General features: G+C 36.9%; 1 protein-coding gene and 1 long non-coding RNA gene across 2 annotated transcripts in view; both read right to left on the reverse strand.

Annotated features, from left to right (window-relative positions):
• Nucleotides 1–21: 21 nt before the first annotated feature.
• The window catches only part of LOC309493551 (uncharacterized protein), a 117,428-nt gene continuing 100,313 nt past the window's right edge, over nucleotides 22–17,136 (reverse strand). Inside the window, exons 47-57 of the mRNA XM_082191128.1 lie at nucleotides 14,289–14,366; nucleotides 13,780–14,094; nucleotides 13,467–13,676; nucleotides 13,285–13,368; nucleotides 12,556–12,615; nucleotides 12,377–12,433; nucleotides 11,941–12,018; nucleotides 11,767–11,826; nucleotides 763–825; nucleotides 495–557; nucleotides 22–372 (exon numbers count right to left, since the gene is read on the reverse strand). Coding sequence (XP_082047254.1) covers nucleotides 323–372; nucleotides 495–557; nucleotides 763–825; nucleotides 11,767–11,826; nucleotides 11,941–12,018; nucleotides 12,377–12,433; nucleotides 12,556–12,615; nucleotides 13,285–13,368; nucleotides 13,467–13,676; nucleotides 13,780–14,094; nucleotides 14,289–14,366 — 1,118 coding nt within the window. The 3' untranslated portion in view covers nucleotides 22–322. The remainder of the gene's footprint in view (nucleotides 373–494; nucleotides 558–762; nucleotides 826–11,766; nucleotides 11,827–11,940; nucleotides 12,019–12,376; nucleotides 12,434–12,555; nucleotides 12,616–13,284; nucleotides 13,369–13,466; nucleotides 13,677–13,779; nucleotides 14,095–14,288; nucleotides 14,367–17,136) is intronic.
• LOC309493550 lies at nucleotides 11,169–11,757 on the reverse strand. Its single transcript, XR_014203978.1, has 3 exons — nucleotides 11,571–11,757; nucleotides 11,303–11,365; nucleotides 11,169–11,185 (listed from the first exon to the last, which is right to left on the reverse strand). It is a non-coding gene; the product is annotated as an uncharacterized lncRNA (long non-coding RNA).

Below are 17,136 nucleotides of genomic sequence, written 5' to 3' on the forward strand. Positions count from 1 at the left end.
ACTTTAAATGTTTATAGTGTTTTGCATAATTTTCTAATTTCCTCAAACTGCTTTTTAAAAATATATATATATAATTTGTGACAAACGTAATGAATAAATGGTATCTTTTGTTTATTAGGCAAAATGTTGATATCAAAAAAAAAAATAATAGGCAAAATATTAAAATACAAATGCTAAAAAAAAAATTCAATACATGTAACCTGTTATAGAAAAATATTTCAGATAACAAAAACATGAATCTTTTACAGTTGTTTAAGAAACCCCCATATCTCCAGGAACTGTAATATGATTTGATGAAGAGGCAGTGGGTGTGGTCAGTGAGTCAAATGGCTCTTCCCTCTTTATTTGACTCCTCCTCCACATCATCATAGTCTGTTTTTAAAAACAAAAGCAAACTGATCATTTTCATTGTAATATTTACATCAAGATGTAGTTTAAAAGAGAAACATAACAAATAAAATAACATATGCTATAGAAAGGTTACAATAACCTACCCAACAGGTTCCTCTCATCTTCATTGCTGTTCTTCACATCATCATACTCCTCCTGATCTCCCTCTGATTCACATGTGAAATAAAAACCTCACATTGTAGTTTGTAAATCAGCTTGTGTCATTAATGATGTCATTGATCTCTTTCACCTCATGACTGTCTGAGATTATTAGATTTACTCCTGATAAAGTCGTGATGATTCATTAATGGTAGAAATGTTCAATATTAGAGGGTGAAGGGTGATGATGAAATGCAGGTCTGTATGACTCACCTTTTACTTCTTGAAAGATCTGTTCATTAATGATGACATCATCATAATGCTCTGGTGTGTCCACTACACATGAACATATAGACAGAACAAACATTGCATTATATCTTACAGTGTAATGGGATTAATACATAATATCATAAATCACTATAAAAGGATTATGGAAAATACACCAATAACAATAAAAAGTAAACACCATTTTTGATAGAGTTCTGTCCACTTGTCATTACATCATCATAGCTCTCAGGAGTGTATTCTGTAAATTTAACATGAGACAATATATAATGTACATATATACAGATTTTAATATATTTTAAATATTTCTTCCTATTATAGAATAACTGAACGACACCTGTCTCACGATCTGGTTTCAGTCCATCAGTGATGACATCATCATAGTATCCCGGTGTGATTTCCTTCATCATCTCTTCTGCATCAAAACATGTATAATTTGGGCATTTTTATATATATTTTGAGAAACAAAATAAATGTAAAATATACTGTTGCAGGTTTTGGGTAATGAATGTTAGCTGTGTCCCAATTCAGAGGCTGTGTCCTCCGGTCGTCACATTTGAAGGCTGTAAACCTCATCAAGGATGTCTTATTTAAGAGAAGTAACCGTAATAAAAATTGACTGTTATTCCTCATGAGGTGTAAAATACTGAAATGTCTTTCTTACTTTGCAATCTAACGGTTATTTTTCTTAAATGAGACCGCCTCAATGACGTATGCAGTCTTCAGATGCGACCTCCGGAGGACACAGCCTCTGATTGGGACACAGCGGGATCACTGACCTTTCAGGACACTGCCATTGGTGACATCATCATAATATGCAGTCTTGAACTCTTTTTCTAATGAGATAAAAGCTTTAGTATTGTGAACAGTTGAATTAGAGTTAAAATGTGTAAAAAAATTTTTTTACATTTGTAAAACAAATTATTGATTTGGATCTACTTCAGCTCTAACCTGAGAGAAGCTCATCAGCATCTTCATACCCAGAATGCAGTTCTTCAGAGACGAGACTTCCTGTTAAAGGACAGCAGAACAGTCAGAAACATTCATCATTCCATACAGACTGAATCCTCATTTCTCCTTTGGATCATGAAGCATTGTGTTACTTACAAAACAACACAAATATTAATTACTTACATTTTAAAACATTAGAGGCAGAAATACCATGTTTTTTTGTTTTAGGCCTATTAGAAAAACACACATGTATCCTCACATGAACCCATTCCTCACTGCCTTCCAGAAATACACACAGGAAGAGACAAACACACACACACACACACACACCTGCACCTAGACTTAGAAAAATATGAACCCCTCCTTAGTACCCTCAAAATACACACAGGAAGACACACACACACACACACACACACACACACACACACACACACATAAACATGCACCTGCAGCTCTGTGGTTTTCTGTGAGGAATTCTCTGGTTTAAAGCCGGAGGTTTAACAGGACTAATAATAGATGAACATCAAGTGTCTGACAGACTCTCTTATTAATCATATTAAATAAGATTCACGGCTCATGTCTCACCTCTCTGAGTGAAGTGATTGTGTCTGTGATGAATCTCCTCATAAACGGCCTCAGTCGTCGTCCTGTGTCTCCTCTTAGAGAGAGCTGTGAGTGTAGACAGACAAACCTGCTGTCAGTTCACAACACATGACTGATCACACACTGAATAACACACAATATGACAGTCTCTGGATCTCTCCTACCTCTCCTCATCACTCTGTTCTGCTGAATCAGTATAAGCAGTGGCACTAAGAGCAGTAAGAGCAAAACTCCCAGTACAACCACAAGCACAGAGAGAGACACTGGAGGAGTTTGTGGAGGAGTGACTGATGTTGAGCGCACTGTCTGAGAAACTGGAGGAGAAGCTGATGTTGTTGTGGCAGGAGTAGTGGACACTGACAAATCTGACAAAACAGACACAGACAGATTAAAAATCATGCAAATACACAGTTAGTAGCACTAATGTGAAAATCACTATTATCGGTCAGTGTTTTGCTCTGACCTGCACAGGTGAGTCCAGCGTGCTCTTTGTGGGAGCAGTCAGTGTGGTTCTTCAGAGAGAGAGGACAGTCCCACAGGTGAATCTCATTCCCTCTGCACTCGACTCTGTTCAGCCACACAACACCTTCACCAGCACCAAAGACTGAATTCCCATCAGCCCTCAGTGCTGCTCCACAACCCAGCTGCCTGCAGACCACCTGAGCATCGCTGATGTCCCACAGATCAGCACAGACTGAACCCCACACAGCGTTATGATACACCTCCAGCCTCCCAGAGCACCGGCCCGAACCGCCACTCAGTCTGAGAGGAACATGATCTAAATCACACACAGAAACATCACTGACCAGCTTCAACACAACATTTACAACAAAACACACTGAAACTGAACTAAGACGGCTTTAAATGTATGATTAGTCTATTACATTTATGAATTTGATTATGATTTTTAAATGCAAATAAATTCTTGTATAATTTGCAAATTTTAATGGAAAACAGTCTTAAATTAAAAATCTTACTTGAACACTGTCTCAGGTGAGGAGATGGAGAGGTAGAACATGTCAGACGACTGAGAGGAGACTCACGACTTTCCTCCTCTGAGATTAAATATTAAGAGAACTGAACATTAGGACACAAAAATCATAACTTCTCTCAGTGAAACATATCAATGTGAGAATATAATTTAAACCTCATAAATCACTTTAGGCTCTGTCCATCAGCTCAGTTTAGTGTTTCAGAAACAGTTTATTCACCACATTATATACAAACATTGTGTTTAAAGAAACATAACTACTGAGACCATCTTACATTATTTAATAATCTCACTTGAGCAGGTGATTTTGGCCACTTCATCATTATTACAGTCGTTCTGTCCCCAGGGTGAAGATGGACACTGCCACAGATTTGAATCATGTGGTCGACATTTCACTTTATCCAGCCAGTTACGAGCTGATTCCAGATGTAGAATCAGACAAAACACCAGATCTTCCACAGTTCAGCTCTTGACAGATCAGACTCATTGTGTCTGCTTCCATCTGGTTCCAGCACACATTACCCCAGGATCCATTGTAGAAAACCTCCACATTCCCTTCACAGCCCTCAGTTAACCTGATCTCTTTAAACTCTAGATGGAAAAGGATGTGCATTATAAATATTGGAATTCAGGTTGTGCTGAACCTAAAATATCACCAAAATAACTGGTTAATACAAGGCTAATGCACACTGCTAGCACTGTTAGCATCTGAAAAAGATACTTAATTATATTTTTATAATATATTATGAAACTTGACTACTTGATTCTGCTTGGTCAATAAAAAAATATTTTAAAAGTCCATGGCAGCGCTGTTTATCAGACCATCGAAACAGTAAGATGGTCTTTGTTGTAAAATATGACCCATCCACTCATGATTATCCTGGTGTTTATTTTACAAAAATTGCCAGATGTACATTATCCCTTTAAATATTGGAAATTATATATTTAGAAAAATCACATTACTTTACTGTTTACCTGAGCACACGACTCCTACATCCTCCTTGTGTTGACAGTCCAACCGATCCAGACCACCTAGACCTACATACTCACGGGGGATAATCTTGAGAAGTGAGGAGATGGGCATGCCTCATCATTGTTTGACTTAGGCCTGCCTGCTATTTGTTTAATTTAGCTAACACTGATTTCAGTTTTGAGTTTGCACTATGTTTTTAAAGAGAAGTTTTATTCCGTTTTTAAGTGGCCTATGTCACAATAGGATGTTTAGAAATTAGCCTAGTCACTTTATTCTTATATGTAACATAATTGACAGACAGCGCTATGTCAACAGGCATCTATTGCCAAAGCCTTTTTGCCTGAAATGATTCACAAATATCATATATTGTGTTGCTATGGTGCTCTAAATGGTTGCTAGGGCGTAGCTTGATAGCTTCACAATGATCCTGAGAGACTGATTGGTCGTCTGAGTAAAATGAGCCCGCCCCCTTGTCTCTATGACACTGTGATCCAGAGTTATGTTCAATACAAAATCCCTATGCAATTGACCATAGTAGGAAAAACGCATGCTATGGTATTCCAGGGTGACAATATCTAAATAAACCTTAAATTAGTAATTTTGTATTGAATTTCTCTTGCTTTCATATAGCATTACGGTTCATAACATTAAAATGTTCTGTTTTACTTCAGAAATCACTGGCACAATTTACCCCAATGTATTCCCCCAAAGGCACAACTTCCCCCGCACCAGGGGCAAGTTGTGCCATAAGACCACTTTTTTCCCAAAAGCTATATTTCTGAAACAATTTATTTCAGATCCAAAGTTATTGTTCTCAGGGATGCACCACATCCTGAAATATATGTACATCCTTAAGTTGAAGGCATTACTGCCATGGCCTCACTTTAAAGTCACTTTGAGTAAAAACTGGCACAACTCACCCCACTTTCCCTTTCCCTATATATATCAACTGCTCATTTAAACATAATTTCACATCATTACTCTCTATTTTTGTACTTACCAGATGTGGTTATAGTGACTATAGAGGAGAGTAAAGCGATTGTCAGAAATCCCTCCATCTTCTTCTGCTCGTCACACTGTTTGTTTGACTCTGTTTCTCCTCTGCTCCCTCAAACACACTGAAGAAACTGGCTCCTGTCAGTCCCCTAAAGAGAGAGAGACTCTCACAGCTGCCAATGACACTCACTGTTCCCTTATTAGACACAACAGAGGAAATCATCAAACACAATCACTGACAAATCACACAGCAGCATTTTTATTTTCTCCATATATATCAATAAAGTGTGAGCGCTGATGAGCGGGACTCCTCCTCCAGTGTGAAGAGACACTTCACTGAGGACAGACTCGTGTCGGAGAGAAAGTCACACTAAACTTAAAGGAGATTGATAGAGAAACACTGCAGGTTATATTCAGCATCAAAGCCTGTCACTGCACACAGGAGATACAAGACTGGTGACTGATTTTTGTAAGTCTGATCACTTCAAACTCTTGTAACTTAGTAGAAAATTTAGTAGAAGTAGAACTATTTTTTTCATGAATTATTTGAATAAATATAACATTTTAATCTCATTGTTTCTGGAAAAATTATGCATAATATTAGGCTACTATACGTGGATTTTACTGCTTTGTTCCTTTATTCAAAAAAATTAAATTGTATTACACCATAGTATAAACTATATTGTTTCTAAGCTATTCAGATGTGTTTTTATTAAATACATTTAATTCTATCTACATTAATAAGTAAACCTTGGAGAAAAATAAATATCAGCAATGAATGTGCGTTTAATGCTGTATCTGTCCAGTAGATTGCAGCAAAACACCTTCTATTGTAAAGACGGTAACGCTTTAGATTACAGAACGGAAAGTACTGCGTAATTAAGACGAATTTACAGTGTAACTCTTGGTAATTGTAGTGTACCTATAAAGTACTTACATTTAAGTATAGGGAACAATATTTAAAGTTTGGGGAATAAAGGGGTAACAACCAGCAGAACTAAAAAAAAAAAAATTTAATGTAGACCTAAGATTGTTGTATCATAATTAGAATACCCCTTAGTTATATAATACTTAGCCTACAGTATACATCTTTTTTTTTATTCTCCTGGTTGTTACCTGTTTATTCCCCAAACTTTACATATTGTTCCCTTATACTTAGCCTACATGTAAGTTGGGGAGACCGGGGACATTTGCAACACTTTTTGCATTTCTCTCAGTTACTCAGAGATTATTTGGACTAGACCAACCAAATTTGTATATTAAACTTGCATCTGTCTGCTAATTACCCATACCATTTAAAGATGATTACATATGACATATCGTTCACAATATTTATTTGAATGGAAGAAGCCAGATGTTGCAATTGACCCCGACCCGGGACAGTAGCAACACAACCATGGGACGGTTTCAACATGTTAAAAATACCTTAAATTTCACTAATTAACTCAATGAGCATAGAATTCTGAAAATATTAACTGTTTTAGGCCTACTATAATATTATAGTATTATTTATTTATACAAGAATATTATTGTAGCCTATTATTTATTTATTTAGTCATATTTATCAAATAACAGTTATTGAGTTTTGTTTGTTCATGTGTAGAACATAGGCCTACATAGATTCAGTGTGCAGGTGTTACAGATGCTATTCAATCTCTCCATATTTCAGTGTCAGACAGGAAGAATTGAACAATTTGCAATGCAACAAACTTTTATTAAACATGCAGTTTATAACTTGTTGCAACCGTCCCCAAACCTATCAGCCATGACAGAACATCATACGCCTGCTAGACACACTGACTTTGACACATGCTAACCATGTCACTTAGTAGTCAACAAAACAATAATTCAAACTATGTAAGTTTTGATTAATTCATACAAAATGTCAGGACAGTATGACAAAAATACATCTCATGAAAAAGTTTACTTTCATACCTCCAAAACAAGTTGTGGGGGGAGGGTCTAACTGTGCATGTGCAGTATGAGTGTCATCATTCTAGCTTGTTTCTGTTTGGAGAAAAATGACATGTTGCAACTGTCACCGGTCTCCCCAACTTTATAGGTAGGCTACACTATAATTACAGAAAGTTACACTGTAAAATCACTTTAATTGCACAGTACTTTCCGGGCTGTAATCTAAGTATTACCAGTTTTTCTTCAGTTATAGCAACATTTATAAGTAACTTGTTTCATGTAGTAGAGCTCATTTCACTGCACATTGATTTTACACTTTATCTGTAATAGCCTATAGCCCTATAGCCTATGCACAGAGACAGAATATATGGCCTAATCTAATGACACTCTTTAGTGGGGTTTTATTATAAGGGTTTCCACAGACAGTTTTTTTAATTGACCCTATAATATTGCACATTTGGCCTTTACATGAGTAAGGTCAGCATGTAGACTACATGATGATGCTTTATTCTAGAAGAAAATGGAAACATTTAGTAGGCTAGGCTAGGCTAGGGGCGCCGTTTGTAAAGCAGCTCACGCTGAAAATAACAGCAACATTTTGTCACATTTAGCTTCAAACAATGTTTAAAAAAACTGGTATGAATTTTTGACGGTCACTTTTTAGCACATTTACAACAAAATTTGTCAACTTAGAGATATTTTAAATAGTTAAATCTAAATATTAATCTGGATTTTAACGTAGCCTTAGCCTATATGTTTAAATTTTTTGCCAACTGATTGAGATGCGTTGTTTTTGTATTGTTGATACGTCTAAAGGAGTGTATACTGTATACAAAGAGAATCGCAATGCTGACAAAACTTTTTTATATATAAAAGATAACTTTTTGAATTTGAAATAAAAATAGTGAATAAATGTTGTGTTTGTGGTATACAGCCGCGGATCAGTTGCGCACTGCAAACGCAGGATAGCCAGATGTGAAACAATAGCGCATACACACTGCACACGGAGTGTGTGTGAAACAGATAAGTAGGCCTTATCTTTGCATGAATGATGAAAAACTTTCATACCATTTTCTAAAGAAAATATATTTAATTTTTGAATAAAATGCAATAATGTATATTTGAATAACGTTATAGATCCGTAATAATCCATAATAAAGAACAACAATTTGAATGTATACTGTTTGAATCTCATCTCTATCTCATGCTTCATCAGGTCAGGGGTTTGCCTTCAAAAGGAAGGAGAAAGTAAGGCATGAATACAACAAACTTCTTCGAAAGGAGAGGAAGAAAAATCAAGCATCAAAAGTTCAGTTAGAGGAGAAATATCCCGAGCATCTGAGACATCTGTACCTGGCTGAAAGAGAACAACTAGATGAAGAAGAACAGGAGAAAAAGAAGAAAAGATGTGAAGGAAGAGCACTGGATAAAGAGACAGAGTCAGATGATGAACTAAACATGGGGTCGGATTCTTTATTCTCCTGAGAAACACGTCTTAAACACAACGACTGACCAAACTACCGACCCTGATCCTGATTCATCTAATAAACCAGCGCAGTCTGACAGGTACAGTAACTGATAGTTTGTATATGATATGTATATGTGTGTATACATACACACATATGTGCGTGTGTGAATTATATTCAAATAATAGTCCATTTGCATCAGCAAAGCCACATTCCTGATTTGTGTCATCAGCTCCCACAAGGCCCCGTTCATTCAAAGGAAGCATAAAATGTCTTCGTATCAAAAGACAAAGCAAGAATATGAGAGGATGAAGGAGGAACGTGCACGAAAAAGAGAGGTGAGGCAATAGAAACGGTCCAATATAAAATTATTACATCTAACAAATGTATACTCAGTGCTAGAGCCGACAAATGCAGTTCTTTTACTCAGTATGATGGAATTGTTGTACAGTTTTCCATTTCCTAATGAATCTCCTGTGTGATGTCATTAAAGGGATAGTTCACCCAATAATGAAAATTCTGTCATCATTTACTCATCCTCATGTTGTTCCAAACCCACAAGACTTTCGTTCATCTTCGTAACACAAATGGAGATATTTTTGAGAGATCTGAGAGATTTCTGTCCCTCCATTGACACTCCAAGCAATACCACTTTGAGCTTCAAAAAGGTCATAAAGAGATTGTAAAACTATAGTTCGAGTTTTTTGAAGAGAAAATTATATGATGAATGGATTTAATTTAGGATTTTATTCACATATAAACATTCAGCAACTCACACATCAGTTGTGGTAAACAGAAGCTCAAGCATGCGAGAAATAAATAATAAGGTTCATTCTGGTGTTACGCAGCACGTTTGAGCTTCAGCAAGAACCAATGAGGTTTGTTCTCGTGCGTCAAGCAGGATCTGTTGAGCTTCTGTTGATGTTCACTGATCAATGTTTATATGTGACCCTGGACCACAAAACCAGTCACATGGGTACATTTGTTTTTTTAATTGAGATTTATACATCATCTGAAAGCTGAATAAATAAGCTTTCTATTGATGTATGGTTTGTTAGGAATATTTGGCCGAGATACAACTATTTGAAAATCTGGAATCTGAGGGAGCAAAAAAATCGAAACTTTGAGAAAATCGTCTTTAAAGTTGTACATTTATTTTTGCGATTTTGCTTCATTCACTCACAAAAACAGTTTTTTGTTAAATGTTTTATATATTTACAGTAGGAAATTTACAAAATATCTTCATGGAACATTATCTTTACTTAATATCCTAATGATTTTTGGCATAAAAGAAAAATCTATCATTTTGACCCATACAATGTATTGTTGGCTTTTGCCACATATATACCCGTGCTACTTGTGACTGGTTTTGTGATCCAGCCCAGGGTCACATAATGTGAATAAAAGCCTACATTCAATGGGTAGTTGCTTGGACTGTCAATGGAAGGACAAAAATCTCTGATTTCTTTTAAAATATCTTCATTTGTATTTCGAAGATGAACGAAAGTCTTACAGGTTTGGAACGACATGAGAGTGAATAATTGATGACATAAAAATTTTGGGTGAACTAAGCCTTTAAGGAAGATCCATTATGTCATGTACATATACACATTTTCACCACCCTTACATTCTTTGCCTAAATGATTGACACATGTATTATTATGTGTGTCTCTGTAGGAATTCTTGAAAGACAAATCTCAGCGTGAGGAGGCTCTGAAGAAATACAAGGAAAAGAAAATGGCAACATATCAGCTGTTGAAGAGAAAAACCAAGAAGGGTCAGCCCAACCTCAACCTGCAGATGGAGCTATTGCTGCAAAAGATTCAAGCGCAGCGCAAACAACTCACATCAGACTTACAAACTGTTTCAACTTGTTTAAAGCATTTTAAAGTAAAAATGCACCATCACACAATAAAATGTGCAGTTGGGGTGAGTTTTTTTATTTTAATTTTTTTACATAATGTGTATAAACTGTCTTTACAGTAATTATTTTTAAATAAAAGGTTACATAAAGTTAATTCAAGCTGACAGCACACAAGAAATACTACCATGGCAGTAAATTTATGGACAAATGTGATGCCAATAATAATCTATTAAGTGGTAAATCCATTTTCTCATATTTAGTTTGATAAACTGCCTAACCGTTTTTTTCAACATCTTTTAACGTTTATAGTATTTTACATCATTTTCTCATTTCCTCTAACTGCTTTTTAAAAATATATATATAATTTGTGACAAACGTAATGAATGAATTGTATCTTTTGTTTATTAGGTAAAAAAATATTGATATCAAAATAAATAATAATAGGCCAAATATTAAAATACAAATACTACAAAATTTGTTGCAATACATGTAACCTGTTATAGAAAACTATTTTAGATAACAAAAACATGAATCTTTAATAGCAGTTTAAGAAACCCCCATATCTCCAGGAACTGTAATATGATTTGATGAAGAGGCAATGAGTTATATGGCTCCTCCCTCTTTATTTGACTCCTCCTCCACATCATCATAGTCTGTTTTTAAAAGCAAACTGATCATTTTCATTGTAATATTTACATCAAGATGTAGTTTAAATGAGAAACATAACAAATAAAAATTAAATATGTTATAGAAATGTTACAATAACCTACCCAACAGGTTCCTCTCATCTTCATTGCTGTTCTTCACATCATCATACTCCTCCTGATCTCCCTCTGATTCACATGTGAAATAAAAACCTCACATTGTAGTTTGTAAATCAGCTTGTGTCATTAATGATGTCATTGATCTCTTTCACCTCATGACTGTCTGAGATTATTAGATTTACTCCTGATAAAGTCGTGATGATTCATTAATGGTAGAAATGTTCAATATTAGTGGGTGAAGGGTGATAATGAAATGCAGTTCTGTGTGACTCACATTTTACTTCTTGAAAGATCTGTTCATTAATGATGACATCATCATAATTCTCTGGTGTGTCCACTACACATGAACATATAGACAGAACAAACATTGCATTATATCTTACAATGTAATGGGATAAATACATAATATCATAAATCACTATAAAAGGACTATGTTAAATACGTCACCAATAACAATAAAAAGTAAACACCATTTCTGATAGAGTTCTGTCCACTTGTCATTACATCATCATAGCTCTCAGGTGTGTATTCTGTAAATTTAACATGAGACAATATATTATGTGTATGTATTTCTATAAATACATACAGATTTTAATAGCTATATTTTAAATATTTCTTGCTATTATAGAATAACCGAACGACACCTGTCTCACGATCTGGTTTCAGTCCATCAGTGATGATATCATCATAGTATCCCGGTGTGATTTCCTTCATCATCTCTTCTGCATCAAAACATGTATAATTTGGGCATTTTTTTATATTTTGGGAAACAAAATAAATGTAAAATATACTGTTGCAGGTTTTGGGTAATGAATGTTAGCTGTGTCCCAATTCAGAGTCTGTGTCCTCCGGTCGTCACATTTGAAGGCTGTAAACCTCATCAAGGATGTCTTAAGAGAAGTAACCGTAATAAAAATTGACTGTTATTCCTCATGAGGTGTAAAATACTGAAATGTCTTTCTTACTTTGCAATCTAACGGTTATTTTTCTTAAATGAGACCGCCTCAATGACGTATGCAGTCTTCAGATGCGACCTCCGGAGGACACAGCCTCTGATTGGGACACAGCGGGATCACTGACCTTTCAGGACACTGCCATTGGTGACATCATCATAATATGCAGTCTTGAACTCTTTTTCTAATAAGATAAAAGTTTTAGTATTGTGAACAGTTGAAATAGTGATAAAATGTGTAAATATATATATATTTTTTACATTTGTAAAACAAATGATTGATTTGAATCTACTTCAGCTCTCTAACCTGAGAGAAGCTCATCAGCATCTTCATACCCAGAATGCAGTTCTTCAGAGACGAGACTTCCTGTTAAAGGACAGCAGAACAGTCAGAAACATGTTCATCATTCCATACAGACTGAATCCTCATTTCTCCTTTGGATCATGAAGCATTGTGTTACTTAAAACACAACACAAATATTAATTACTTACATTTTAAAAGCATTAGAGGCAGAAATACCATGTTTTTTGTTTTAGGCCTATTAGAAAAAAACACATGTATCCTCACATGAACCCATTCCTCACTGCCTTCCAGAAACACACACACACACACACACACACACACACACACACACACACACACACACACACACACACACACACACACACACACACACACACACACACACACACACACACACACACCTGCACCTAGACTTAGAAAAATATGAACCCCTCCTTATTACCCTCTAAATACACACAGGAAGAGACACTCACTGACACTCACACACACACACACACACACACACACACACACACACACACACACACACACACACACACACACACACACACACACACACACACACACACACACACACACACATAAACATGCACCTGCAGCTCTGTGGTTTTCTGTGAGGAATTCTCTGGTTTAAAGCCGGAGGTTTAACAGGACTAATTATAGATGAACATCAAGTGTCTGACAGACTCTCTTATTAATCATATTAAATAAGATTCACGGCTCATGTCTCACCTCTCTGAGTGAAGTGATTGTGTCTGTGATGAATCTCCTCATAAACGGCCTCAGTCGTCGTCCTGTGTCTCCTCTTAGAGAGAGCTGTGAGTGTAGACAGACAAACCTGCTGTCAGTTCACAACACATGACTGATCACACACTGAATAACACACAATATGACAGTCTCTGGATCTCTCCTACCTCTCCTCATCACTCTGTTCTGCTGAATCAGTATAAGCAGTGGCACTAAGAGCAGTAAGAGCAAAACTCCCAGTACAACCACAAGCACAGAGAGAGACGCTGAGGGAGTTTGTGGAGGAGTGACTGATGTTGAGCGCACTGTCTGAGAAACTGGAGGAGAAGCTGATGTTGTTGTGGCAGGAGTAGTGGACACTGACAAATCTGTCAAATCTGACAAAAAAGACAAAGAAAGATTAAAAATCATGCAAATACACAGTTAGTAGCACTAAAATTATGTGAAAATGACTAATATTGCTCAGTGTTTTGCTCTGACTTGCACAGGTGAGTCCAGCGTGCTCTTTGTGGGAGCAGTCAGTGTGGTTCTTCCGGGAGAGAGGACAGTCCCACAGGTGAATCTCATTCCCTCTGCACTCGACTCTGTTCAGCCACACAACACCTTCACCAGCACCAAAGACTGAATTCCCATCAGCCCTCAGTGCTGCTCCACAACCCAGCTGCCTGCAGACCACCTGAGCATCGCTGATGTCCCACAGATCAGCACAGACTGAACCCCACACAGCGTTATGATACACCTCCAGCCTCCCAGAGCACCGGCCCAAACCTCCAATCAGTCTGAGAGGAACATGATCTAAAACACACACAGAAACATCACTGACCAGCTTCAGGACACCATTTACAACAAAACACAGAAACTTAACTAAAATGGCTTTAAATGTATGATTAGTAGATTACATTTATGAATTTGATTATGATTTTTAAATGCAAGTAAATTCTTTAAAATGCACATTTTAATGGAAAACAGTTTAAAATTAAAAATCTTACTTGAACACTGTCTCTGGTGAGGAGATGGAGAGGTAGAACATGTCAGACGACTCTGAGGAGACTCACGACTTTCCTCCTCTGAGATTAAATATTAAGAGAACTGAACATTAGGACTCAAAAATCATAACTTCTCTCAGTGAAACATGTGAAAACATAATTTAAGCCTCATTAATGATTTAGGCTCTGTCCATCAAATTAGTTTAGTGTTTCAGAAACAGTTTATTCACCACATTATATACAAACATTGTGTTTAAAGAAACATAACTACTGAGACCATCTTACATTATTTAAACATAATCTCACTTGAGCAGGTGATTTTGGCCACTTCATCATTATTACAGTCGTTCTGTCCCCAGGGTGAAGATGGACACTGCCACAGATTTGAATCATGTGGTCGACATTTCACTTTATCCAGCCAGTTACGAGCTGATTCCAGATGTAGAATCAGACAAAACACCAGATCTTCCACAGTTCAGCTCTTGACAGATCAGACTTGCTGTGTCTGTGTCCATCTGGTTCCAGCACACATTACCCCAGGATCCATTGTAGAAAACCTCCACATTCCCTTCACAGCCCTCAGTTAACCTGATCTCTTTAAACTCTAGATGGAAAAGGATGTGTATTAAAAATTATTGGAGTTTAAGTTGTGCTAAAATATCACCAAAATAACTGGTTAATACAAGGCTAATGCACACTGCTAGCACTGTAGCATCTGAAAAAGATACTTAATTATGTAAGGGAAAATGTAGAGCGAGGCGGTTGTTATAGCGAATACCATAGATATTATATATGATGTCTATGGCGAATACAACCCCGCCAAGTATGGACCAGGCTGATCAGGACCCCGACGCGAAGCATAAGTTAGGGATCTTGAATCAGCCTGAATTCTGACTATTTTCTTTAGCGGAAGCAATACAATCATTTTTAAATCAATAAACTCCTTTTTAAATCAATACTTTGTGTTAAATTATTTATTTATTTTGTAGGTAGCCATGTAATAAGCGGGATAATGTATAGCGAGGCGGTTGTTATAGCGAATAACAACCCCTTCAGGCTGATTCAAGGGCCCTCAGCTTCACGTCGGGTCCGCCCCGCTCAGCCTGTCGGGGTTGATTCGCTATAACAACCGCCTCGAAATACATTATCCCTAACATAATATACTATGAAACTTATGTACTGCTTGATTCTGCTTGGTCAATAAAAAAATATTTAAAAAGTAGCGGCATCCATGGCAGCGCTGTCTATCAGACCATCGATGTAAGATGGTCTTTGTTGTAATATAGCCTACTCCTGATTATCCTGGTGTTTATTTTGCAAAAAATACCAGCTGCACATTATCCTACGGAGCCTACGAATTTTTTTTTCCAAATCTTTTGCGTTCCCTTGCAAAACTTTTGCGTTCCCTCGCAAAGATATTTGCTTTCCCATGCAAAACCTGTTTTGAGCTCGGACAGACTCCTGTTTAATGTCCCGCTGGCAGTGTTTCAGAGCTCCGTACGTTAATGGAGCGTTTCATAGTGTTTGAACTTGGACTCAAATATAAAGAAATGCGGTCAGTGCTTAACTCAAGGAGTTCAGTGAAATTAGCAATAAATTCACATATGCTATTCGAACTTCCCGGATCAATAATCTTGAGCTAAACGTTGTTAAAACACAAACGACACCTATTTACAATCACAATAACCTAGACAACGAGCTACAACCCAATTCTCGTCAAAACAAGCTTTTATAATATAGGCTAAATGGATCTCTATGAGCAGGCGGCTGAGAGACAAGTTCAAAGGGATCGTCTGCAAAGTCAGTTTACACATCAATGGTGACCCACTGGTCATACTACACTGCTTTTGCACATTTTATATTGTGACAAATATTCAATAACTTCACTGTAACACACCAAATTTAGTTCACACATCACTGCTCTAATGTTGGTTATAGGCCTACAACACTTAGTTTGGGAAGAAATTGCACATAAAAAATAAGTAGACCTATTCTTTACACAAATTATATTGGTACTGTAATGGGAATTTTTGATTTTCTCTTATACACAGGGTTAATTCTTAGGTGTGCTGCTGTGTCCTGCTGATTCTACAATATAATGATTGATGTGAACTGCTGTGGGACAAGTAGAGAGGGGGAGACATGGGTTTGGAAGGGACCCTTGACCCCTAAGGTCAGAGGGGATCCAAGTTGGGACTAGAAGACCTAAACCTAAAGCTCAGCCCTAAATGAGAGCATTGAGCTAGGTTCTTATCCATTTATGGGTGAAGAGACCTTGAGAGAATAACAGTATAAGTAGAGTGATCTACCCCTCCCTCCTTGTCGCACTTGCTTCACAGACTGTACTGACTACCTCTGTGGGGCAATTGGGCCTCTTGCAAGATAATAAATTACTTTTTAATGATCATTTGAATTTCAGAGTGTCTCTTACGCAGTTGATGATTGTTTAATGAAAAATTGCCACTACAATTTTGGTGTCAGAGTATGGGATGAGTTTTCCTTGAGGGCTTTCCGGGTCTGATCAGCGGACGGTGGAGGGAAAACGCCCTGAAAGCAACAGGCTTCAGTCTCACCTCGAAAGATATTGAGAGAAGGAGAACCAGCCGCTTCAGGCCCGGGAGGACTTCTAGAGGGAACTCAAAAAAAGAACCCGAGTGGCGACAGAAAAATCTCTGGTAAGAGACAGTAAATTCATTTACTTTTGGGGATTTGAAAAGAATTTTTGTTTTTAAGAATTTATTTTGAAAAGAATTTTGAAAAGAAAATGTTGTGATGGACCATAATGGCTGTATTTGAAAACTGAAACTAGAGCTGTGGTACGGGGAAAAAGGGAGGCTTTTAAAGAGGGGAC

This window comes from Leuciscus leuciscus, assembly GCF_965113295.1.
Source record: "Leuciscus leuciscus genome assembly, contig: HAP1_SCAFFOLD_100, whole genome shotgun sequence".
Classification (NCBI taxonomy): Eukaryota; Metazoa; Chordata; class Actinopteri; order Cypriniformes; family Leuciscidae; genus Leuciscus; species Leuciscus leuciscus.